Genomic DNA, 26,892 nt, shown 5'->3' on the forward strand with positions numbered 1-26,892 from the left:
CAGTGGTCCCCCTGGGCTTCTTAGGCAGGGGGCCCAGTTTCCCACTTGCCTCTATTGATCTTGAGGCATGTCCAAGTGAGCAGGGACTCAACCTCACCCTGTGCCTGTGTCCTTTAGGGAACCTAGGTGCCTGCTGCGAGGAGGCAAGGCTGTGCCAGTCTCAGCACAGGCTGGCCTCCCCCCGTGCCTGAAGTGCCAGGCATACTGGCTCCCACAGCCTGGATAGCTCTGCGGAGGGCAAAGCAGATGATGCCAGCCCAGCTGGGGAGGAAACCTTGTACTGCTTGGAGGCCAGTGCTTCCACAATCAGCTCCACAACCAAAGCAGTCCACAGGAGAGGGAGGGGCAGGAGCAGAAGGCAGGGCCCCCAGCAGGAAGAACTAACCACATAATGGAATGGTATTAGACCCTTCCCCTCACCATGTCCCTGGAAGGTTCTACTGGAATCTCCAGATACTTTCTCCTTGATGTATTGGGGCCGGGCATAAAACTGGGTATCACGGAGAGTCATGACAGTCTCACGCTGCCTGACAGTGCTGTCACTGCTTGGCCTCTGGCCCATGCCACCCAGGGCTGAGATGGCTCTTCCAGCAGATGTCTTCTGTCCTTGCAGAAGCACAGGCTCCTTCATCACAGGGGTGGCATCTTCAGCCTTTCTTCTCCACAGAACCAGGCTCAGGGGCTGACCCGAAGCAGGTGTTCATCAAGGCATCCTGACATCCCACCCTGATTGCACCAAGGCTCCGGGGACATCCACATCTGGCCTTTCCTACAGCCCAGAGCCCTGCCTCTTCCCACCACACATGCAGCCCTCTTCTGCCCCAGGGCTGGGCAGCCTTAGTCCTGCTGCCAAAGAAGAGCTCCCTAGGAGGAACCTGCCGCCCTATGTGGACCCTGCTTGCCCCAGGGCCTGGCAGTGAGAGGAGCTGGGGAAGGAGGGAGGAAGTGAGTCAGCTCCTTACAGAAATGGGAGTGGGAGGGAGGAGCCAGCAGAAATGAGATCAGGGGGCAAAGGGCACAGGAGCCAGAAAGGTCACTAAGAGAGGAAACCAGGCCCTGGAGGTCGGGGACCCACAGAGTAGAAGACAGGCACACGTGATGAATGCAGCAGGGCCACCTCCAACCGAGGCTGGGTGGCCCCAGCAGCCAGAGAACCTGGGTCCAGAGGCCTGGCCCCACCTGAGGATGGAATCTGAGGCGGCTCCCCTCCCTGACTCATGTTCACACAGGAGGCAGCGAGGCCTTGTGGGACTCGACCAGCCTCGTTCTCGCCTCACAGAGGTGGAGCTCCCACTCCCTCTCCTGAGCCCTACAGCTCCAGAAGCCCAGGTTCCTCCTGACCTGGCACAGTGGGCACATGCTAAGGTCCTACAGACAAGTCACCAAGGCCAGTCAGAGGGAAAAGATTCCAGGAACCAAAACTGTCTCCCAGAAGGGACAGGAGCTGAGCCTGGGCCCCAAGAGCAGAGCAACTGGGGCTGCCTTAGCACCCACCCTCCCCTTCCTGGTAAGAACATATGGGAGCTGTCCCCAGGCTCCAGCTGGAATCCACTGCTGTGACTGGGCAAGAACCTTGCTGTGAAAATTCCCAGCCTGCCAACATTCCAGCAGGAAGGCAGTTCAGGGAGAGCAGCAGAAAGGAAGAGGAAGCCTTGAGCCCCACCAGGCCACATTCCAGCCCTCAGAGACCTGCAGCCAGTGAGACGGGCGCATTCCTCCAAGGACTGGGCCAGACACCGTGTGGCCTCCATGTAACCCTGAATCTTCTTCTCACCCAAGCCTGGCACCTTCATGCAGGCTCTGGTGCGGGGGCAGGAGGCAGACTGTCCCCAGGAGCCCCCCTTCCCAGGCTCCTGCTCCTGGACACCCACAGAGCTGCCTCTCCTCCACTTCTGTGAGAGATGCCAGGCCCCAGGCATGCAAGAAACATTCCATGGGTGGAATTGGGACATGCTAAGGTCCTAGACACAAGTCACCAGACCAGCTGGAGCAGGAGGGGTCCAGGAATCAAAACTAAGCTCAAGTTTTGGTTCTGGTCTGGAAGACCGAATGGAGAGAATGAGAAACCAGTTCTTGATTACAGAACCATCTTCTTTCCTTCAACAAATAACCTCTGCCCTCAAGCAGTGCTCCAGCACTGGAGAATGAGTAAGATAACTCAGTAATTACCATCTTGTGAATGCTATGAGGAGCCTGGGGTGCTGCCAGGGTGGGGACCTGACATGGTCTGGGAAGATCAGGGACAAGTGACATTCAAATTGAAGCCAATGTGTGTAGAAGTGTACAGGGTGGGCAGGGAAAGGGGCTACAGACAATAGGAATAGCAGGAGCTCAAGGATAGACCAGTGAGAAGCCTGCATAGCTCCCACCCCTGCTAGGCGCTCCGCCAGGCTGTGCTCCGCCACTGTTTTTCCACAACACACAGAGGAAACAACAGTGCGGCCCGAGCAACCCGGCAAGCCCGCTCTTGGTCAGAGGTGACAATACAGGGATCCTGTCACCCCAAGTGCTATGGAGATCAGCACTAACATGCCAGAATGGACCAAAAAGGTGAGAGGGGCAACATCCCAGACTCCCAGATCTAGCATAAGGTCCTCCACTCCTGGGGACCACATCAAACGCTGCCAAGGCAGGTGCCGCTTCTCTTCTCAAGGCGTCCCTCTGCCACCCTTCCCTCTCCCAGCTCCTGCAAGAGCGAATCCTGCCCGCTGCCACTTGGGCTTACTTCCTCTGGCTAACCCTCCAGGAGACACTGAGAGCAGTGGTCACACCCTTCTGCAGCACATCGCCACAGTGCAAGAGTGGCCTGCCACTCCTGGCTTCCCTTCCAGAAGGACAACAAGGAGTTGAAGAGGCTTTTAGTGACAGGGCAGCAGGAGTCAGAAGGTCTCAGCTGGGCAATGGACATCTATGGATATCCAGATAACTGCCTTCTTCTCCCCTATACAGCAGACTAGTCAAGAGCTGATGGCCCGAGTTCAAGTCCTGATGAGTCACCTGTGCAACCTTATGCAATTTGCTTAACTTTACCTCTCAGTAATCCAGTTCCCTCATCTTTAAAACAGGTTGTTATGATCCCTCCTTCAAAGGGTTGTTGAGAAAATTAAATAAGCTACTATATGTAAAACACTGAGAACAGCACCTAACCTACAGTGAACGTTAGGCATGATCCTCACCTCGCCAGAACTTTCCATGCCCTTCCCCCACGGCATTTCTGTTAAGCTGAGTCTTTTTTTTTTTTTTTGGAGACAGGCTCTTGCTCTGTCTCCCAGGCTGGAGTTCAATGGCATAATCATGGCTCACTGTAGCCTCAACCTCCCAGGTTCAAGGGATCCTCCCACCTCAGCCACCCAAGTAACTGGGACTACAGGTGTGCGTCACCACCTCCGGCTAATTTTTGCATTTTTTGCAGAGATGGTGTTTTGCCATGTTACCCAGGCTGGTCTCAAACTTCTAGGCTCAAGCGACCTGCCCGCCTCGGCCTCCCAAAGTGCTGGGATTATAGGTGTGAGCCACTGTGCCCTGCCTCGGCTGAGTCTTACCCAGATCAATTAAACACCACCTAGGGTGCATGTCTGCACTGTGCACCATACTAAGCGCTACAGATAACACCCAGCAAACACCCGACATCCTGCCCCGGCCCAGAGTCTGAGCAAAGCAACTAGGCCAAGGCGCACCAGCGCAGAACGCCACGCCCTGATTCTGGAGAACATATGGCGGGAGATTAAGGGAGTCCGAGGGGTGACCCAGGTCTAAGGAAATAGTTTCCCAACCAAACTAGAGCCCACAACTGAAAAAATAAGCTTTGCTAACACTGTCCCCTGTATTTAACAGGACAGAAGCTGCTGCCAAACACCATGTGGGACTCTTGAGTTGGCTGCCCCCTGTCAAACTGCACAGCAGAGGTGGGGGCCCTGAAAACGCCACTCTTTTGCAGTGGCTGGCTGGCATGGTGGGCGCCCACAGTGCTGCCAGATGCCTGGGGCACATTCGTACCCGCTGCCCAGGACTGACAATGGAGGCGCCAGGCCGCCGGCCCAGGCAGCAGGGAAGCCCTCACCTCGGCTGGGTCACCAGTCCCCACCACCCCTCCCATGCTGTTATCCACCCCAAGAGTGCAGTGAGAATACAGCAGCTTAGTGCAGTGGGGTGGCGGGAGCCCTGCTGGCGGGCAGCGCGTGCCTGTGGTTTCTGGGAAACGCTGTAGAGATTTGCAGCATTTTTAAAATACTTGTGTTCCCACCCGCCACACACTCCCCTTCACCCCACTCCCCACCCACCCCCAGTCAGTGTGTTTGCATATCTGGTATTTTCCAGAATCATTCCAATGTAAATAAGAGAGACTGGAAGGGAGCAGAGGGCAGGGTGACTTGGGGTGTCAGGGCAGGCAGAAAGGGACCAGGACAGGAAGGGACAGGAGGGCAGGCTACCTCTTAGACCTTGCCCCCACACCAAGACTCTGAGCTGTGCCTGCAAAAGCACCCAATGACCATGCCATGTACCCACACTCAGGTCAATGCGGTCTGGGCACTGTGCCCACCACCCATGGGCTAGGTGGCCAGGGCATTCTAGGGCTGCAATTCATCCAGCATCTCATGAGGAAGAAGGCAGAATGGTACCTCCAGGGACAGAGAAGGGAGACCTGATGGGATAGAAATGATCTAGTCCACTGCTCCACCCTGACAGTCCCATGTACCCCACTAATCCAGGACGGACAATCCCAAACACCTTTCACCCACCACTTCCCGTGCCCTTGACACCTGACCCCTGGCCCTTCATTACCAAAGGACTTAGTTAGGGTTGCTCACTGAGCCCTCAAGCCAGGGTTCTCACATGGCGAGACTCAGATGCCAGGGGTGCCTGAAGCTTTGGCACAAAATGAAGTAAAAATTTCCTGTTTAAAAAGAAAAACAGAAACCAAAAACCAAAAGCAAAACAAAACCAAAAAAAAACCCCTTTAAGGATCACTTGCAGTAAAATCAGGAACAGAAGCATTCTAGAACAGTGAGCCCAGGCAGCACACAGTGCTGTTCTCCAAACCCCGCCCGGCAGACCTGGAGGCATGACCATTTTGATCTTCCCTTGGAGTCCTGCAGGCCCCACTCCTGGCAGCAGCCAGGTACTCTAGGGACAAGGCTGATGAGGCTCATACAGTTTCCACCCAGGGGCCTAGGGCTTCCCCTACAGCAAAAGGGCTCTCCTGCCCTTCTCCTAGATGCAGGCAACCCTGACTTGCTGGTCTCCTGCAGGGTCACTGACGGCCAAGCCTGCAGGCCTGAGAAGCTGGCCTCTAATAAGCTAGGAAAGGATAGGAAGCACCCAGAAGCCCATCTCTCCCTTCAGCTGGCTGTCTGTAAGGCTAGGGCTACAGGAAAAGTCTAGATGAAAGCATCAGGAGTCTCCATTATTCAGAAAACCTCAGGAGCAAGGATGCGTGAATACTAGGATGGATTAAGTAAAGCAGCTGCAAAATTACCCTCCCTGGATGGCTTGAGAGAATGAGCAGAGGGAAGGGAAGGGCACTAATGTTCCTAAGCATTTACCACTTGCCAACTTGCCCAACATAAACATGCTTATCTCATATAAAGACCCACAAAATAGAGTATATAGAATAGAATAAAAAGTAAGTCTCCCTTTGGCCTGCAATTCTATTCTGCTTCTCAGAGATAAGTGGAGTGAATTCATTGGGTATGCATCCTTCTCCAACTTAACCTTCCCAAACTCTGGGAGGACAGAATAGGCCCATTTTATAGAGATCACAGGTCAACTCCACCAGGAGGCCTCTCCTGACTGCCACCCCTCCCTCTAGGCAGAACTTCCTCTTTCCTGCCCCACTGTATGTCTGCACAGACTTCTGCGATAGCAGCTTTGCATTTCTTTACTTAGGTCTACCCTTCCTCAAGGAAAGATTATATTTTATTTATTTAATCCCCCAGTGCCAGCACAGTGCCCAGTCCTTAGGTCACCTTCACTAAATATTTATTGAGGGAAAAGAGAACACTGAGGCTCTGAAAGGTTTGATAACTTTGGCAAAACCCAAACCCAGGTCTTTCTGGCTCCAGGACAGGAAGGGGTGAGGGCAGGCTACCTTTTAGACCTTGCCTATGCTCTAGACCTTAGAGCCCATGCTCTTTCCACTGTAACATGCCCTCTCCCAGACCCGCCTGAGCATGGAGGTGGTTTACATGAACATGGCAACCTCATGAGGAACCCAACAGCCTGAAAGCCTTTGACTAGAACCTTCACCCCACACACTAAAATCTTTGACTAGCAACCTCAAGGTCCACCAGGAGAAGTACTCCTATCACAGCGACTAGACTTGGCTGGGAGGGAGTAGTAGGCCTTTCTTTAAAGATCCCCTCTCCCTTCCCACCACATCCTCAAAAGCTCAGGGACGGCCAGGTGCAGTGGCTCATGCCTATAATCACAGCACCTGGGAGCCCCACGGTGGGCGGATAGCTTGAGCTCAGGAGTTTGAGACCAGCCTGGGCAATATGGTGAAACTCTGTCCTCATTAAAGTATACAAAAATTAGGCCGGCGCAGTGGCTCACACCTGTAATCCCAGCACTTTGGGAGGCCAAGGCAGGTGGATCACCTGAGGTCAGGAATTCGAGACCAGCCTGACCAACATGGTGAAACCACGTCTGTACTAAAAATACAAAAATTAGCCAGGCATGGTGGCAGGCACCTGTAATCCCAGCTATTCAGGAGGCTGAGGCAGGAAAATTGTTGAACCAGGGAGGCAGAGGTTGCTGTGAGCCAAGATCGCACCATTGCACCCCAGCCTGGGCGACAAGAGTGAAACTCCTTGTCAAAAAAAACCAAAAAACAAAATACAAAAACGTAGCCAGGCATGGTAGTGTGTGCCTATGGTCCCAGCTTCTCAGGAGGCTGAGGCGGGAGGATCACTTGAGCTCATGAGCCAAAATTGCCTCATTGCACTCCAACCTGGGTGACAGAGTGAGACCCTGTCTCAAAAAAAAAAAAAAAAAAAAAATGCTCAGGGAGGCCTTGCTTTCCAGCCAGCACCTCTGGCTCTTCATGACAGGACAACCACATTGGCCAGGGTGTAGCTGGGTGGGCTTTTCTGAGCTCAGCAGAGAGGTCCTGTACTCCCCGATGTAGGAGGACATGCCTAGTCCTAAGGGACTGCACTTGTCCTCCCCCAGGATGGACCCACTGAGGATACAAACTGAACAGACTTGCCTTCTCCTCCCCAAGGCCTGAGTCTCCAGCCTGGCCTCTGCCCCTTCTCAATGGGCCCTGACTTTCCCATCCAGACTTGTGGAAGTAGAGGAGGGAATTTTGATCCAACTGGGTTTTAAGATCCTCAACTTTACCAACACCTCTCCTAACCTCACCAGACTCAGGAAACACTTGGCCTTCAGCAAACTTAAGAGTAATTGATCCAAATACAGATGCCCCCCCAATAACTTTCCCTGAGGAATCAAAGGGGAAAGAACGTAGCATCTTCCCAGTACTCTGGCAGTCAGTCACTTGACCCTTCCTCTCCCTCAGGTCACTACCAGTGGGTCACCGAGACCCCAGAGTAAGTCTGCCTTCGTTGCTCGAGGTTGCTCGAGTCTGAGATGGCTCTCCATCCCCCTGCCTCTACCTGAGTCCCAGCCTCCATCCATTCTCCTGGGATCACAATCACTCCCTCACCATTCTCCCCACAGCCAACCTTGTTACGCCCTAGAGCATGCTCCATAAGAGCCAGAGCGATTTCCTAAAACCTGTTCTTATTGCTCCCTGATTAAATTGCTTGAGTGCCCTTTGGTTAAAGTTCCCGTCCCCAGTGCAGCTCACAGGGGCCTCAGTGACCTGGCTCCCGTGGGTTCCTCCTAGTGCTTCTCTCAACACTCCCTTCCCACACGCCATTTCCCAGCCTCATTCCTGAAGTGTGTTACTCTCTCGCCATAACTTTAGGCCTTGGCATGTGTTTATGACAGCATTTTCCTTCCTTTTGCCTCCCCTACACTCATCTACCACCCAGATGTCAGCTTTCGCTGACCCATCCACAAGACTGGACTTGAAGCCCCTTTGCTGGACCCCCAGCACCAGGACTGGCCCCTGTGGCTGAGCTTCTCAGAGGGCACTGTCATGGTCTGCTGCTAGACCATCTCTCCCACTAGACTATGAGCTCCTTGGGGCTGCGATTATGTGCGGCTCACTGCTGGATCCCAGGGCCTAGTATGCAGTAAGTGCTCAAAAAACGCTTCCCTAATGGACAGGTTGGTGGAAGGATAGATGGCAAAAGAAAATGCTGGTCTCCCAGGCCTGCTGGTAGATTTCTGCCAGGTCCCAAGTCTACCCTACCACTGTGGCTCACCCCTGTTCCCAACGGAACCTCATCTAGCAGCTACAGGGACACATGAAGGTGTGAGCCCAGCATTCGGGACACACACCATGTGAGAGAGAAACCCAAGGGGCTGTGTCTCCCTGGAGCCTTCTAAACAGGCCATGGAGGGGAGCCAGGAGGCCTGGCCCCATCTGCATGCAGGAAGAGAACAGATGTCTCGTCAGCTCCCTCAGAGCTCCCTGGGGACAGGCAATATGTGGACACAGTTGATGGATGGCCTGATGGCAGGGTGGCCAGTAGGAGCTGTCCCCATGGGGCTACAGTCATCAGGGTATCCTCCCAGGAGTCTGGAGGAGGCGGGAAGACTTCTCTTGGTGCATAACCAGGATCAGAACTGCTGCCAAGACAGGGAGCAGGAGTAGGAGCAAAAGGAAGAGGAGGAGATAGAGGCTGAGGGTACGGAATAGGCTAGAGCACCCCACGCCACTCCCAGGCCTGTCCAGGAAGCTGGAAACGCTGGGCTTACCCTGCTCCTCTCTGATTGTGGCATGAGTCCCTACCGCCTACCTGGGTGAGAGAAGACACTGGGCTTCTTTCAGGCCCACGTGTCCCTTATCCTGCCACATGGCTCTAGGAGACACATGGGGATGGAGTTTGCTACCATGTTTCCTGGCAGAAGACACAGGCTGAGGCTGGGAGAAGAAGTCCTCTGGGCACCAGCTGGGCTTACCCCATGGGAGCTAGAGTGAGCCAGCACTTCAGAGATACCAGCTGTAACTTGGAATCCACAAGGACCTCCAAAGCTAAACCATCTACCTCCCCAGGGATGGGATAGCAGCAGCCACTTGGGAAGGGAAAGCTAGGAAATGTGAGATGCCAGGATGTTCCCTGTGCTATAAAGAGAAAATCAAACAGCATCTGGGATGCCAGGCCCAGGGCCCCATAGAGGCCTTGCTGTGGTTCAGCAGGGAGCTGGCAACAATCCCCTGGGGGATTCATTCTTTAGAAGAAAATTCCATCTGTTAAAAGCAGTGTTAGCCCAGAAGAACTCATGCAGACAGGCATGGCAACATGTTACAGTCATTGCTTCTGAGATAAAGACCTCTCCCTTGTTCTTCCCCCTCTACCTTGTGGTTCTCTGAGTTCTGCCTAACCTGGTGGCTAAAACATAGGAGGTGCTCAATGTGTGCTTCTGGAATGAAGAGTCCAGGTCTTCCACACAGGCCTCCTCCCATTCATTATCCTTCCCCGACTAGCAAAGCTGCCTAAACCCAGCTAGCTCCAGGTTAAAGGAAGGCCTGGAATCCAACTGCAGGGCTTCCTGCCAGTCTGACCCTGCCACTGCCAGCGCCCCCTTCAGGCCCAAGGTGCTGCTGGGTTGAGTAGTTATCCTTAGCAGCCGCTTCCCCTCCCTGGGAGAAAGCTGGGACCGGGACTCTGCCTATTTCCTTCCATTAGCACTTCCTCCCATTTCTGATTTTGACACAACTGGCTGGTCACTTAGTACCAAAAGGTCCTGGCCAGGCCATGCGTTGGTCAGGCAGCAGGGGCCAGATCTGGATGGTCCTAAAACCCACAGCTGGGAGGGGAAGATGGCCAGAGGACAACTTGTCCTTCATGCACTATCTCCAGGCAGGACATTCAAACTGCTATGTAGCCACCGTATCAAAAGAGCTTGTTGAGCCATGGAGATCTGCCCCTGCATCTGATCTAAACCTCTCTGCCCCTGTGCCTCCTGCTGTTCTTTTTGTGTGGGCAGGTTGGCAGCTGGGGTCTCAGGGACAGTCAGGACATACTATCTGTGTAGTTTTTATCCCTCTTGCTTTTCCGGGTCCACGCTTTTTCTCCTTCCAGGAGAGGTAATAAAGATGCTTGGAGTCCAAGGGACCTTTATAAATTAGATCCAGTTACTCCTCTGCTTCGAAACCTTCAATGGTCCCATTTCACTGGAATGAAATTTGAATTCCAACTGTGACTTACAAGGTCCTCCGCGATCTGCCTCTGCCCTCTTTGCAGCCTCACCTGGTATTCCCTTGCTCACTCAGGGGCAAGAGGAGTCTGTGGCCTGAGGTCATCTTTTCCAAAGATATAAGCATACCAGCTGTACCTCTCAGATGTTCCATGACAGCCCTAATTTGAAATCATTTGTCTTTTTTATCCCCAAGATCTAAATAACATGGAAATATTGTATTTTACTGTCCAGATTGTCTCTTATACCTGGAAGTGACATGTTAGCCTACATGCCCCAATTTAGGACTCAGGCAATATGGTGCCCAAACCCCTAACCAGTCCTTGTAGTGGAGAAGCTGAATACTTTCACAGTAATTACTAACCAATAGCAGACCTCTCTCGAGGGCTCCAGAGCTACAGCTAAAGTTCAGGCAGAGCTTGGTCTAGCCCAGCACCCTTGAGAAAGGCATTACGCTGAATTCAGTCAGGTCAATCCAACAGACACAGAACACTGGAGGGAACCATAAAACCATGAGGCCTGGCCAAACTGCTGGGAACCCTACTGTAATAACCCTTTGCGGACTTGTCCTCAGCTCCCAGAACAAGGTAGAGAGACAAAGTATGACTCCTTTAATGTCCTTGCCTTTCTTCATTAGGTTGGGGTGCTGTTTGTAGGGGTGGCACCCTCACAAGGTGAGTATGGGGCACCTTCTCCTAAGCTTATGCTCCCCACAGGCTCAGAGAGCAGCGCAGCTTCCCCACTTACACACTGCTAGGCTCTGATCGCAGCTCTTGGGTACCCCAAATACCCGGCCAAGCACAACAGCAGGAGGGGCCCACATTCCCCATCCCTGCTCAGCCCAGGTGCCCAGGGAAGCACTCACATCGGCTGGCTCCCTGCGGGATCCCTCGCTGCTCCGCAGCCAGCTCCTGCTGAGCTCGCTGAGCTCCGGAATGGGCTGCACCTTGAGCCGCACGCTGTCCCCTGACTGCCGGATCATCTCCACAATCTCATCCCTGGACTTGCTCTCCACATTGTGCCCATTAATCTCCACCAGTCGATCTCCTGGCACCAGCCCCAGGGCCAGGTCCTTGGTGCCTGCACCGGGCTCAGCAAAGTGGACCACCCGCCTATAGGCCTGGCCCTCGGGGCCCCGATCCAGCATGGTTGTGCGCCGCAGGGAGAAGCCAAAGTCTCCAGTGGGCCGTCGTTGCAGCTCCAGCTCCCGGAGGGCAGGCGGGGGCAGGGGCACCACGGGGGGCAGGCGCAGGTCAGCTGGGAACTTTTTAGTCACCAGCTCAGGGGCTCGGGATCGGTGCCCTGGTCGAGGGATGCCTGGGCCAGGATGCTGCACCAGCTGTCCCTCCAGAGTCCTCACCTCCACCTGTGGCGAGGGGGCGGCAGAGTGCTCTGAGGGCGTTGAGGTTTCTGAGGCGCTCTCATCCCGGCTACGCTGGGAGAAGGAAAAGCGCTTGACAATCATCTGTGAGTTCTGCTTGGCCAGTGAGCCAAACTTGGCTGCCCGCTGCAGCACCGAGCCGCGGAAGCTGCCCTCCTCACCCTTGAGGTCATCGCTGGAGCTGGCTGTACTTAGGTGGCCCGAGTCCAGGATGACGCTGCCCCGGTTACTGTCGGAGTCAATGTCAGTCAGGTGCAGTTCAGAGCCGCTGGCCACCTTGATGGGGATGGGGTTGGAGATTTCCAGGCGCGTCTTGGATTCACGCTTGGAGGATCGGTTCAGGTTGAAGAAGCCACGTCGCAGGCTCATCTCCTCCAGGCTCCGGAGCTCTGCCGCTGACATCCTTTCCTTTTTCTCCTTTTTTTCCTTCTTCTCCTTCCGCCCACCATCTTTGTCCTTGTCTTTCTTCATTAGGTTAAACATGGTGGGGGTGCTGTTTGTAGGGGTGGCACCCCCAGTGGATTATGAGTCCTTAGCAGAGGGCCTTGGTGCCCCACTTTGCTGCTACAAACAGAAACAGAGAGAGAAGAGTTATTCAAAAAGAGCCTCATGTGTCTCCAGTACAGACATAATGAATGATACAGCTGCTCCTCTGGGTGCTAGCTATGTGCCAGGCACTCTGCTTTACCCAATATTGTCTCCATTGATTTAATCCTTACAACCTTTCTAGAGGTAGATACTATTATTACCCCATTTTACAAATAAGGAAACTTCAGGTTCAGATAAGGCAGTAAAAGCCCAGATTCCAAAGCCTGTCATTTCCTTGAATCCTTGATAGACTTAGGTGTACCTGGAGGTAGTATCTGGGAGACCTGACCTCCTGGTGAGAGGATATTTCAAGTCAACCTGGGACCTGACAAGATTCAAACACGGATTGGGCAGGGTGGCTCATGCCTGTAATCCTGGCACTTTGGGAGGCTGAAGCAAGATTGAGGCTAGGAATTTAAGACCAGCCTGGGCAACATAGTGAGATCCCATCTCTACAAAAATTAGCCAGGCATGGTGGTGCACGCCTGCAGTCCTAGCTACTTGGAAGCTGAAGATTTCTTGAGCCCAGGAGGTCAAGGCTGCAGTGAACTATGATCACACCACTGTACTCCAGCCTGTCAAAATAAAAATAAAAAAAGATTCAAACACAAAGGGAAAAGGAAATGGTCTCAGCGTACCATCACCTCCCACAGACAATGTTCATTTAAGCAACAGACATCCCATTCTTTGGGCTCTTTGCTCAGCCTGTTACCCCTAGAGTAGCATCCTTAGCCACCACCTAAGAGAAGACCTCAAAAGAACCAACATTTATTTAATGACTACCACTTGCTAGCGTAATGCCAGGCACTTTACATGCACTATCTTCTTTGAGCCTCACAGCATTCCTGCAAGGTAGATATCATTATCTCCACTGCACGAAAGAGGAAAATGGGACACAGAAAATTAAGCATATGTTGTCATACAGCTAATAAGTGGTGATGCTGGGATTCAATTGCAAATATTGAGTTCTTTCTAGGGCCTGAGTGACCAAAGTAAAGCAGCAAGGGAAGGAAGGGAAGTTCCAGACCAGAGAATCGACAGCTGTGAGGTGGGGGTGGGGTAGGGTCTGCTGGATAAACAGGATCCTAAAAAATTCACATCCTTTTCCCCAGACCAACACCTAAATATAGCCCCAGGAAGAAAGCTGTGGTCTCCTGAAAGAAAAAACCCAGCCCCAGAGTACGTGCAACCATGGCGCCAACCTACCCACCCCCCTGCACTTCTAACTGGGGACAGGACTGAGAAAAGCCTGGTGGGGAAAGAGTTGAGAGAGCCTTTCTTCTTCTAACCAGCTGGGAACAAGAAGAAGAAATAGGCCATGCCACCTAATTGGAAATCAAATGAATTTTTCTCTCTCTGAAAGCCTATGCCTCTGAGTTTCAAACAGAGGATCTACAAACTTACCCTTTCTAGTAATGGCCTCTTGCCAGGCCCTGGACAGGCCTTTCCTCTCTGTGTGCCCCACCCCCACAACCAATCAGAGCCCTCCAGGATCCCCATTCTACTGAGAGGGACCACACTTCAACCCAGGTACAATGCTCAGGAAGGCATCAAGGTCAGAAATTCCCAAAGGCCCCAGTGCAATGGCTAATTGCTTCCCCCTGCCCAGCATCCTGACTTATGTCACTCCTGGCATATCAACTCATTTCCTTTCTAGAGCAGTGCTGTCCATAAGAAATATAATTCAAAGCCAAGTGCAGTGGTTCATGCCTGTAATCCCCATTATTTGGGGAGGCTGAGGCAGGTGGATCACTTGAAGTCAGAAATTTCTGATCACTTGAGGTCAGAAATTCACTCACATCTGTAATCCCAGCACTTTGAAAGGCTGAAGCAGATGGATTACCGGAGGTCAGGAGTTCGAGACCAGCTTGGCCAACATGGCAGAACCCCGTCGCTACTAAAAATACAAAAATTAGCCAGGTGTGATGGCACACACCTGTAATCCCAGCTATTCGGGTGGCTGAGGCATGAGAATCTCTTGAACCTGGGAGGCAGAGGTTGCGGTAAGCCAAGATCACACCACTGCACTTTAGCCTGGGCAACAGAGAGAGACTCTGTCTCAAAAAAAAAAAAAAAGGGACATCTGGTCCAGTCACTAGATCTCTGTGTACCTAGTGTGAACCCTTTTCCCTCTCTGACTTCAGTTTGTACTTGGGAAAACAAAGTTCTCTCTGAACGTGTTGGTTCTAAATGCTACATGCACAGTACCTGGGAGTTAGAAAACAGGAAATCCAGCGCCCAAAAGGTACACAGCAAGGGCCCTTGGCCAGCTAGGTCTGGACTGATTTGGGGTGGAGGAGTATCTGACAGCCAGCATTGTCTCCTCAGGGCTCCACTATGACAAGGGGAGTCTCTCTCCTCCGGAATACTCATGGGGTATGGCACAGTCCTACCATAAACCGAGTTGTAGGATCTTCAGCTGTTACTGCCACCTTTTACCTCACCCACCACTGCCTGTACCATCTTAAAGGGATGGTTTAGAAGATAACTCCAGGGGTACTTGGGGGAGAAATGAAATAAATCCACCCTGGGGACTTGGATGGGACAAACAAGAGTATCTTGGCCTCAATCCAACCATAGAGAACCCAACTGCCTATAATGCTGTCCCACCAAGACACCCAATTCTCTGTCTATAATGCGTACCCAATCCTGGCTCTCTGCTGGGGACTAGATCACTGAGGAATATGAGTGGAAAAGAGCTCCCAGCATTCTAGGATCTTTGGGCTGGAAAGGTCCCTGAAAAGTAATTTCATGGAAACCCCCATCTCAGCAAAAGCTTGTTCCTCACTGTCATTGTGGCAGGGAGGAACAGCAGCCAGTCACAGCAGCAGCACACAGGATGGTGCTGGCCAGAAGTTTCAGGAGATTTGGTATCTAGGCCTGGATCTGCCAAAAAAATCACTGGGGGACCTTAGCCTGTCACTTTGCTCAAGGTTGAACTACATGATCTAGGTCTCTTCTGGCTCTAAAATTCTAAATATTTAAGTCTCCTGGGGACACAGGTTAAACTACTAACCTTCTGCCAAAGCCACCTCTCTCATCCCAACTCTGGGGCCTTGAGAGAATGAGGCTAGCCAGCCCTTCCCTCACTACCCCTGTCCTGTCACCACCATCTACACAGCTCACAAGGCACCTCCTCCCCACTGCCATCCCCATAATCACCAGGCCTGGCTGTGGACTGGTTCTCTCCTGAGTCATGCGTCTAGAGCTGCCTGGCTGCCTGCAGCCTCCCGTCCATGATCAGATCTGCAATGCAGCTGCTGCTCCATCACCTTCTTGTAGACCCTGCACTTTCCAGCACCTCCTGGCCTCAGCTCCAAAGCCTCCAACAGCTCTGACACCACCACCTTCCTACCCTGCATCCCAGGCTGCAGTTTCTATCTGCTTCCCCTTCCTCTCCCTCCTACCCTCTCCCTCCACTCCAGCGAAGGTAACTTTACAATTTCCCTGACCTCCTTCTCTGCCTTTCTCTCCTCACCATACTCTAAGAAGCTTTTCCTAATTTTAAGAGGAGGAAAGGTACATATGTAAGTTAGGGTATGGACCTGACTTATCTTGACCTTACTATCCCCCAAAATAAAAGGAAAGTACAATCTGTCAACTCAGCTGCTCTATCGCTTTAAGAGAGTAAGCTCCTGAAGGCAATGACCGTTCAGCTCAAATATACATCTATCTGTCCATCAGAGAGTGCATAAACAATTCTCACATTCATGCAAGGGAATACTACTCAGCAAGAAAAAGGAAACAGTCAAAGATACACACAACAGGGATGAACTTCAAAATCACGATGTCAAGTGAGAGGGAAAGAAGTCTTTGACAAAAGAGTACATACTGGTAAGATTCTATTTATATGACGTTCTAGTGCAGGCAGAACTAACCTATGATGGGGGTAGGAGTGGGATTACCTGAGGGAACTTTTCTGGGTGATGCTTATATCCTGTATATGGATAGCGGTTTGGGTTGATAAATGTGTCAAGTCATCAAATGATGCACATAAGATTTGTGCATTCATTGTTTGTAAATATTCACTCAAAATTAAAGAACTATAAACAAATGTTGAACTCTAGTGAATGATATATATGTTAAAGTATTTGGGGTGAAGTATACTGATGTCTACAATTTACTTTGAGATGTGTAAAATTTTGAGATAGCTTGATGAGATTGAGGAAGGTGGCTCATACCTATAATCCCAACACTCTGGGAGGCTGAGACGGGCGGATTGCTTGAGCTCAGGGGTTGGAGACAAGTTTGAGCAACATGGCAAATCCCTGTCTCTACTAAAAATACAAAAAGTTATCTGGATATGGTGGTGCACACCTGTGGAAGCTATTTGGGAGGCTAAGGTGGGAACATCACCTGAGCCTGAGAGGTCGAGGCTACAGTGAGCCATGATCATGCCATTGCATTCCGGCCTGGGTAACAGAGTGAGACCATGTCTCAAAAAAGAAAGAAAGAAAGAAAACAAAGAAAAAAAAAAAATAGCCTGATGGATGAACCAAGGGATAAAGATTAGGTAAAAGCAAGGATAGGAAAATGTTAACTGTAGAATCTAGGAGATGAAGGATGTTCATTGCAAAATTATTTAACTTTTCTGAACGCTTGCAGATCGTTTCGATAAAATGTTGGGAAAAAGTATGTATCCATTCAGTCACTTCCTAAAGGCAAGCAACATAAAGATAAATAAGCCTAGTGTCAGAGTTTGGGCTTTGCTTATCAAGTGACAAATCTGAGAACAAATCTGAGTAAATGGGGACGGACATGGTGGCTCATGCCTGTAATCCTAGCACTTTGGGAGGCCGAGGTGGGCAGGTCATCTGAGATCAGGAGTTCAAAACCAGCCTGGTCAACATGCTGGGGGCTAAATCAAAACCAGTCTGGTCTTTGGTGGGTTTAGTAAGACCCTGTCTCTACTAAAAATACAAATTAGCTGGGCATGGTGGCGTGAGCCCGTAGTCCCAGCTACTCAGGAGGCTAAGGCAGGAGAATCGCTTGAACCCAGGAGGTGGAGGTTGCAGTGAGCCAAGATTGCACCACTGTACTCCACCCTGGGCGGCAGAGCAAGACTCCATCTCAAATAAATAAAATAAAAATGAAAAAAAATATGAGTAAATAGCTATGCAATCTCAGGCAAGCCACTTAAGGCCTCCATGCCTCCATTTCCCCATCTGTAAATTGGATATAATAATGGTAACTACCACCTAAGGTGAGGGAATTAAATGAAATACATATATGATCCCTTAAGGCCAGGCACGGTGGCTCATGCCTGTAATCCCAGCACTTTGGGAGGCCGAGGCAGGTGGATCACGAGGTCAAGAGATCGAGACCATCCTGGCCAACATGGTGAAACCCCGTCTCCACTAAAAATACAAAAATTAGCCGGGTGTTTGGCACGCGCCTGTAGTCCCAGCTACTCGGGGGGCTTAGGCGGAAGAATCGCTTGAACCCAGGAGGCGGAGTTTGCAGTGAGCCAAGACTGCGCCACTGTGCTCCAGCCTGGCAACAGAGCAAGACTCCGTCTCAAAAAAAAAAAAAAAGCCCTTCATATAATGCCTAGCCCATAGTAGACTCTCAGAGAGGTATCTAATAGTAGCAGGGCACATTTTTTGCCATCTAAATGGGACAGTAGAGAGGATAACAGAGTGCACAAATGACTATCAGGACAAGTATGACTAAAATAAGTCAAAACCTTTGTACAGGAAAAGTAAAGCCCAAAGAAGTGAAGGTAACCCGATAAGCACAAGGCCAAGCTGATCACACTGGCTTGAGTCCAGAGGCCCCATGTAGCTAATGCCAAGGATGCTATGGACAGCTAATTCATAGGGGCAGACATAAATATGACCAACAAACATCAACAGGTATTCAGCCTCCATAATATTCACAGACATGTGAAATTGAGGTATACTATTTTTTAATTAGCAGTTTAGTTAAAAACTGTCAAGGTAGATAACATCAATCAATTAGGCCACGGGATGCAGAGATTTTCGTGTTGGTGGAAACACAAATTGGTAGGTTGGTGCAAAAGTAATTGCAGTTTTTGCCATTACTTTTCTTGTTTTTTTTTTTGAGACAGAGTCTCGCTCTGTCACCCGGGCTAGAGTGCAATGTCACAATCTTGGTTCACTGCAACTGCCTCCCAGGTGCAAGCGATCTCCTGCCTCAGTCCTCTGAGTAGCTGGGAGTACAGGTGCCCACCACGCCCAGCTAATTATTGTATTTTTAGTAGAGATGGGGTTTCATCATATTGGTCAGTCTAGTCTCAAACTCCTGACCTTGTGATCCACCTACATTGGCCTCCCAAAGTGCTGGGATTACAGGCATGAGCCACCGTGCCTGGCCGCTGTTAATTTTAAACGGTAAAAACCATAATTACTTTTGCACCAACTAATATCTTTCCAGAGGTCAAGTTAGTGGCATCTGTAAAAAAAAAAAAAAATTTTTTTTTTAAGATACAAGGTCTTATTTTGTCACGAAGGCTAGAGTTTGGTGGCTCAATCATAGATCACTGCAGACTTGAACTCCTGGGCTCAAGTGATCCTCCTGTCTCAGGCTCCTGAGTAGCTGGGACTACAGGTATGCACCACCACTCTTGGCTAATTTTTTAAAAATTGTTTTAGAGACAGGGTCTTGCTATGCTGCCAGGCTGGTCTCAAACTTCTGGCCCCAAGCAATCCTCCTGCCTCAGCCTCCAGAGTAGCTAGGATTACAGGTACCACCACTGCACCTGGTATATGAAAATATTTGTGTACATATTATTTGGGCAATTCCATTATAAGACACCTATAGGTACATTCACACAATACATACGGCTAATCCTTGAAGCATTGTTTATAATACCAAATCTACAAATATAAAATGTAAAATTTGTGTATACTGACCTGAAAAGATTCTATACTACATTGCTAAGTGAAAAAAACAGGTTGCAGGATAGTTTGTAATTTTGCTAAAATTTAAAAACCTATATATATGTGTGTGAATATATTACACGTACATTGTGTACAATATTTGCATATGCGTAGGAAAATCGTATGCTCTGGGGAGGAGACTGGAATTTTAGAAGGGTCAAATAGACTTGTGTTTCATCCATATTTCAATATTTTTTGTTTTTTAAAATAATAGAGATGGGGTCTCACCATGTTAGTCAGGCTAATCTCGAACTCCTGGCTTCAAGACGTCCACCTACCTTGGCCTCCAAAGTGCTGAGATTATAGGCATAGGCCACCGCATCTGGGCTGTATTTTAATTTTTTTACAAGAACATTCATCTGGTAAATGTGTATTTGCTTACACCTAGGAGCTTTAGGGAGTGGGGTTATGTATCATTTTTCTTCTACTTTTCTTATTTTTTTCCTTTTTTTTTTTCTTAGACAGGGTCTCACTGTGTCATCCAGGCTAGAATGTGGTGGTGTGATCTTGGCTCATTGCAGCCTCAACCTCCTGGGGCTCAAGTGATCCTTCTCACTTCAGCCTCCTGAGTAACTGGGACTACAGGCATGTACCACTACACCCAGCTAATTTTTGTATTTTGTATTTTTTGAGGAGACAGGGTCTTGCCATGTTGTCCAACCTGGTCTCAAATTCCTGGGCTCAAGCAATCTGCCTACCTCAGTCTCCCAATGTCCTGGGATTACAGGTGTGAGCCACTGCATCCAGCCTCCTACAGAAATTTTTTTTTTTTTTTGGAGATGGAGTTTCGTTCTTGTTACCCAGGCTGGAGTGCAGTGGCGCGATCTCGGCTCACCGCAACCTCCGTCTCCTGGGTTCAAGCAATTCTCCTGCCTCAGCCTCCCGAGTAGCTAGGACTACAGGCACGCGCCACCATGCCCAGCTAATTTTTGTATTTTTAGTAGAGACAGGGTTTCACCATGTTGACCAGGATGGTCTCGATCTCTTGACCTTGTGATCCACCCGTCTCGGCCTCCCAAAGTGCTGGGATTATAGGCGTAAGCCACCGCGCCCAGCCACAGAAATTTTTAAAGCATTTACATAAGATGATATTTTATATAACATATATTAAACTATAAACATATATAATGCCTAAAATATATATAACAAGCTTTTAAAAAACAATCAATCCAAAAATTGATCAGTGGTCATCTCTGGAGAGTAGGAAAGAAGAAGGGTAACACTTTTGTAACGCTTTAGCTTTCTACCTAAAGAATCAACTTTTTTCCAGACCAAAAAAAAAAGTCTGGACAAACTAGTAGGCAATCCACTAGCAGTAAATCTGCAAACAGGGTAATGGTCAATTTAAGGATTTTCATGTCTTGAAAAAGTTTCGGGGACTTGGTTAAAAAAGAGCTCACTGGTGTCTTGTGGCTGTAAGTGGGGACACATTTAAATGGGTCACCCAGCAGCTGGCAAAAGAAAGGAAAAAAAAAAAAATACAGGAAATGGAAACTATAACGTTAGAGAGTCCCAAGACAAGGGCGCCCAGACTTGGCTGCGGTGGGTGGATACTTAGGTCAGTCCTCCCACCCCAACCCCCAGACCACACTCATAAATAAATACAAAGGAAATACTTTCCCGAGAGAGCCGGCTTCTCTCCCTTGGCCTCTGACCTCCCTGAGTGGTTGTTTCCTCCAGCCCCGGGGTCCCCATCCCGGCTCTGACCCACACGGAGGGTTACAGCGGCGGCCGGAGGGGTCGCCAGCACCTGGCCCGGCCCCACGCCCCAGAGAGAGCCTCCTCCTGGCCGGCTATGCTGAGCTCCGCAGCGCCGGGTGACTCCCTGCCAGGTCACACGGAGCTTATCTGGCTCCAGGTGTGCTCCCTCACTCCCACCGCACACTTCTCACGTGACATCAGCCGGTCCGCCCGCAGCCGCACGGGGAGCTGGGCGGCCCTCGGCTCTTCCCGGCGGCTGGGCCGGCGCAGCCGCAGCCCGGCGGCGCCTCCTGCTGCGATCCCGTCTCCCCCGGAACGCAGCAATCTCGCGGCCCCGTCAGGTCCCCTGCTGCTCTTCCAGGTACACCGCCTGGCACTCAGCTCGGCTAACACCCATTTCCGTGTGACCTTGAGCAAGTCCCCTTCCCTCTCTAGGCCTCCACTATTTCAGCTACAGTATCTCCAAGGGCCTGAAAGCTCAGACTTGGCCCTTGGCCTCTGCTGGAGAGGTATTCCGCTCAACCATACGCTGCAGGTTTTAACCCCGCTCTGCCTCCGACTTGCTGTGTGACCTTCGGCCCATCGTTCAACCTGTCTGAATATCAGAGAAAAAGCACCCGGGGGTCTGACCCAAAGCAGAACTTAAACTCCATCAAGTCCCCATACCAATCTCAAGTCCTGTGGGAACCTGTCAATTACAGCAGACAGTGGGCTGGGCCTTCCTACCCCCAAACCTTTAAACTACAACCAGCCAGAGCCCCTCAGTTTTCCCACCACACTCAGGCCTGGGGCCCCAGACTACCAACAAAACCCAACTCACAGGGATGCTCTGGCTCCTGCCTGTGGCGTCCACTCCAGGTGAGGGGATCTGGCTGGGGACAGACCTCTGGTTTGAAGGAGTAAGAACAACCTTGCTGCCCTGGAGACCTGTGACACACCAAGTCGGGATCAAGGCTTCCTGAGTTCCAACAACTCCCAGCTCCACCTTAGCAGGGTGGATTCTCCCTTTCGCTTGAGCCCCAGTTCTGCCCCACCCAGTCCACCTTCAGGTACCTGCTCTGAAGGGGGACCCAGAGTTTTGAGGCCCAGCTTCTAAAGACATATGCGCCCCTCAATGAACAACCACTAGCAGGGCCAGTGAGGGGGCCTTCACGGACGGCCCAAGAGTGAGGCTGAGGACCAGGTGGGAGTCAGGAAGGGCATACCCTCCTGAGGAAAGTCTGGGGTGCAGGAGGAAGCCCTCAGGCACACACTCTGGCACCTGGGCCAGGCCAGGAGAGAGTAAACAAACTAGACACTCAGAGCTACCAGGCACCAGGTCATCAACTGTTTAAAGTTCAAAGCTCCCAAAGGAAGTGACCGCCAGCCTGTTGCCCCTCCCATGCCCACTCCCCACCCCCACCTACAACCCTTCTCATTCCCCTAACCCCCCCAGCACAATAGCTGCCCCTAAAAGCCATAGTTTTCCTGGAATTGAGGCCACAACCCCAATGTCCTCAACCCAAAATGGACAAGCACACCTCCACCAGAGGATATATATAACCTGCATGTCAAATCCAGAAACCAGGAGGATGTTTCCTGGAAAGATTTCATCACAAAAAAAACAGAGGGGAAGCTGAAGAGGTGGGAAGCCATGGACAAAGAGCCAAGGAGGCTTGTCAGGAAGCTAGAGACCTCAGGAGAGCAACTTTCAACATCCCCAAATAGAAAGTAGCTCCTGAACTAAAAAGTGTGGGGAACATTAGGCCAGGCCTGTTGCCATGACAACAGGGCACCAACCTCCTCGAGAAAGGGCTCCACAGCACAAGGGAAAGGCAGCTTGGTTCAATGGGCTCTGTACTCACCGTCCTGCTCAGGTGATCTTGCTCTTAATCACCCAGGTGGCCTCCCCTCCCTTCCAGCACGCCACAGTGCATACACACTTCCCAGAGCTCACTTGCTATAGGGGCACTGATGAGGCTTCCTCAGCCACAGACGCCAGGGGCTCCAAAAGACAAGACAAATCCACACTAGCCCGAGTCATTGGCAGGGTGAAGTGGGGAGGGAACCCAATTCTATACTTCTGGGCGACCGTCTGAGGGCATGAAGGCCTAGCCAGGACAGTCCCTCTCAGGAAGCGTTCCCCCAGCCCTCCCCACACAAACACAAACTATGAGGCCAGCGCCAAAGACATGCCCCATTGGCCAAGTGACCAGGCAAAATTAATGCCGGCTCAAAAACAAACCGGTTGTCTTCCTCCCCATCTCCCCCACCCCCCACCTCTGGCTTATTCGGGCCACAGCCTTTCCAACTAATCAGCAAGACACATGTGCCTAGCAGTAGGGCAACTCCCCCATTTCCGCCCCCGCAACAAAGCCCCAAAGCCTGGCCGGTCCCTGCGGCCTTTATCGCACCCAGGAACAGGACCCACACTCCTGGCCCGGCTTGGGACCAAGGAGCGTCCCCCCACTAACAGGGGCCAGGGTGAGGGGGCAGCTACCCCTACCACCTCCCCTTCCCATTGGCGAAACAACTGGCATGACAGGTTAGCAGGGCGGGGCGTCGGGGCGGTCTCTCCAGAGGCCTGGGGCAGCCTGTCCGACCTTCCCACACGCACCCCACCCCTCTACAGGGAAAGGTGAGGTGAGCATTCAGTCGCAGGGCACAGCCTGCACTCCCTAATCCCCAAAGCCAGCCACCATTCACCCACTCCCCATCTTCTGTCCCAAGAGGAGGGGGCCCAGGGAAGCGGGGTCTCCATTGTTTTGCCAGCTGTCTAGCAGCTGCTCCTTTGAGAGGAGCCCGCTGTCGGCCCGGCAGTGAAAGAGTGAAGGCCGCTGGGAGGGATAAAAGGCTCGGTAGAGGTGCTCGCCTTCCCCGCTGCCTTCCCCAGCGCCCCGCTCGCTCACTCGCTCCATCGGGGGGCCTGCGCCGGGCCCAGAGAAGCCCTCCCCGCTCAGCTCCGGGCCACCTGGGCGCCTCCAAGCGCCAAATCCCCCCACACTAAAAGCCACACTGTCCTGCCTCCCTGCGCCCCCTAGGTTGGCCAGAAGGGCCGGTGGTCCCCCTTCCTCGCCGCTCCCTGTCGGCCCCCACCCCCGGGCGTCGAGCTCCACGGCGCCGCCAGGGACGGGAGCCGGGAGTCCGGGCCGCTGCTTCCAGGGGACAGGGGAGGAGGAGGAGCCGGCGGGCCCCGCCGCCCGCCCGCCCGCCCGGCCGGATCCCGCCCCGCCGCCCCACCGGGCCCTGCCCGCCACGGAGCGGCTGCCCCCGCCGACCAGCACTCACCGGCCGCCGGAGCCCGCCCGGCAGGCAGCAGAAGCGGAGACGCGGCATTCAGCGGCCCCGGCCCGGTCGGGGCTGGAGAGGAGCGCAGCGCGGCGCAGCTCAGCGCCGCCCCCCGCGACCGCGCGAGCCGAGCCGAAAGGGAGCTCCCTGCTGGCGGCTCTGGGGATAAACGCCCGCCCTGCCCGGCAGCGCCAGGACGCGCCGCCAGACGTCGGCCAGGCGGGCACGGGCGCGGCCCTGGGAGCCTCCGTCCTCAGTGGGCTCCGAAGCCCCTCTCGCTGTGTCTGAGAGAGGCCCTACCTGGAGTTTCTGTCTGCACTGGGCACTGGAGGCTGTCTGAAAAGCGTCTGAAAGGGGCTGAGTGGCACTGCCCAGGACAGGCACCAGGGTCACGATGCACGTATGGAAGAGAGGCTGTCCAAGGCAGGCACCGAACTCTGCAGGCTGTGCTCAAAGTAGCTCTGTCTAGAGGAAGCAATTGGCCATCTCTTCCCAAGGTGGCTCTGCAGAGGCACACACAGGGCCCTGCTGGATGGTGCCCCAGACAGTCCATAGCAGGTACTGCCTGCCATGTCCGAGATGGCACTGCCAGAATGCACTCCCCAAGGTCAGAACAGATTCCCAATAGTTTGGTCTGATAGAGCCCTGCCTCAAAGTGGAGTGGATCAAGAGGCGTACGAGGGCCCAGGGGACACGGCTGTAAGTGCCGCTCACTCCCTGAAGGAGTTCACCAATGCTAAGATTAATACTTTCAGAAGCTCCTTGGAATGCAGTCTGTCCCTGGGTCCACGGTGTCCTGTAAATATCAAGTGAGCTGCTCTACCCATCAAGAAGAAAATTTATGCTTCCTGGGAGAGGCCAAGGGACATCCAGAGACCAGGCCTCCAAGATAGGTGCTATGTCTGGAGTTTGGATAGAGGAAGAAACATGAACACTTCTCTGGGCAGTGTCCATGCTGGGGTGGGTGTGCCAGAACGTGGAAGAAACTGAGTGGGGTGGTACAGGGAGAAGGGTGTAGCAGACAAAGACAGCTGCCTCCCTAGACAGCCCAAACAGGAACTTCTCCAGGCAAGGACAGCCCAACCTGACAGACCAGGAAAGGTTGGAGCAGGGAGGCTCAGGAGCAAAGACTTGAGTAAGAGTTAGGAGTTCCTGAGAAATAGACCCAGGCGGGATACACATTTTGGAATTACATGCAACTCAAACTCAATTTAACAAACTGCCTGCTAAGTGACAAGTAGAGCCCCAGGCACTTGGGGTGACAGAGAGGGAGATCAGACATGGCATATCTCCAGGGAAATCACATGGGGAACAGGCAGAGCTGAACTGTGACAGTAATAGGGTTCACCATGCTGGCATAACTTGGATGATGAGATAGGTGCTATGATGGGAGGCTTACTTGGCTTGAGGAGTGAGAAGAGCTGCTTCAAAAATGACATTTGGGGCCAGGTGTGGTGGCTCACGGCTGTAATCCCAGAACTTTGGAAGGCTGAGGCAGGCCGATCACTTGAGGCCAGATTTCAAGACCAGCCTGGCCAACATGGTAAAACCCCATCTCTACTAAAAATACAAAAAATTAACCAGGTGTTGTGGTACACATCTGTAATCCCAGCTACTTGGGAGGCTGAGGCAGGAGTATCTCTTGAACCTGGGAGCAGAGATTGCAGTGAGTCGAGATTGTGCCACTGTACTCCAGCCTGGGCAACAGAGCAAGACTTTGTCTCCAAAAAAGAAAAAAAAACATAAAACAAAAACATGACATTTGAGCAGCAACTTGAAGGCGAGGTAGGACAATGACTATCATTAGTGTTTCCTGAATACCTACTATGCACTAGACACTGTCTCTATTCCTCATAATGAACCTATGAGGGAGACATTATTATTATAGATAGGGGTTGAGTGCATGTGCTCTGGAGCTGGATTTCCTGGGTTCAAATCTCAGTTCTGTCAAGTACTAGCTGTGTTACTCTGGGTGATTATAAAACCCCTCTGTGCTTCACTTTGTACATCTAAAAAATTGGGATAGTAACAGTGACTCCTTCCCTCAAAATTTGTTTCGAAAATTAAATAAGCATAGTCTTTTCAACAAAAGGGGCTTTTCAACAAACTGGACATCCACATGCAAAAAAAAAAAAAAAAAGAGAGAGATCTCGACCCAGACCTTATACCCTTCACAAACATTAACTCAGAATAGATAATACACCTATATGTAAAATACAAAACTATAAAACTATCTCCTAGAGGATAACATAGGAGAAAACCTAAATGACCTTGAGTATCACAATGACTCTTTAGATACAACACCAAAGGCACCAGGAAAGAAAGGGCTGATAAGCTGGACTTCATTAAAATTAAAAATGTCTTCTCTGCAAAAGACTGTCAAGAGAATAAGAAGACAAGCCACAACTGGGATAAAATATATCCAAAAGATATCTGATAAAGGATTGTTATCCAAAATATGCAAAGAATTTTAAAAACTCAACAATAAGAAAATGAACCACCCAATTCAGAAATGGGCAGAAAATCTGATCAGTACCTTTCCAAAGACGATATACAGATGGCAGTAAGCAAAAGAAAAGATACTCAACATCATATGTAATAAGAGAATAGCAAATTAAGATAACAGTGAAATAAAACTACCCACCTGTTAGAATGGCCAAAGTCCAAAACACCAACAACTCCAACTGCTGGCAAGAAAATAGAGCAACAGGAACTCCCATTCATGGCTGGTAGCAGTGCAAAATGGTATAGTCACTTTGAAAGACAGTTTGGTGGTTTCTT

The 26,892-nt window shown here is 51.5% G+C and overlaps 1 protein-coding gene across 4 annotated transcripts in view; it reads right to left on the reverse strand.

Moving 5' to 3' along the window:
- Positions 1-23,032, reverse strand: part of MYO18A (myosin XVIIIA) — a 103,397-nt gene extending 80,365 nt beyond the window's left edge. For 2 of the 4 annotated variants that reach the window (XM_064367648.1, XM_012449317.3), the window contains exons 1-2: positions 22,689-23,032; positions 11,138-12,217 (exon numbers count right to left, since the gene is read on the reverse strand). In XM_064367648.1, coding sequence (XP_064223718.1) covers positions 11,138-12,136 — 999 coding nt within the window. In that variant the 5' untranslated portion in view covers positions 12,137-12,217; positions 22,689-23,032. The remainder of the gene's footprint in view (positions 1-11,137; positions 12,218-22,688) is intronic. The other 2 variants (XM_064367649.1, XM_064367647.1) reach the window with 1 other exon arrangement.
- Between the last annotated feature and the right edge of the window lie 3,860 nt (positions 23,033-26,892).

The sequence above is a fragment of the Aotus nancymaae genome, unplaced genomic scaffold, assembly GCF_030222135.1.
Source record: "Aotus nancymaae isolate 86718 unplaced genomic scaffold, 86718_ANA_hifiasm-v0.15.2.pri h1tg000072l, whole genome shotgun sequence".
NCBI lineage: Eukaryota > Metazoa > Chordata > Mammalia > Primates > Aotidae > Aotus > Aotus nancymaae.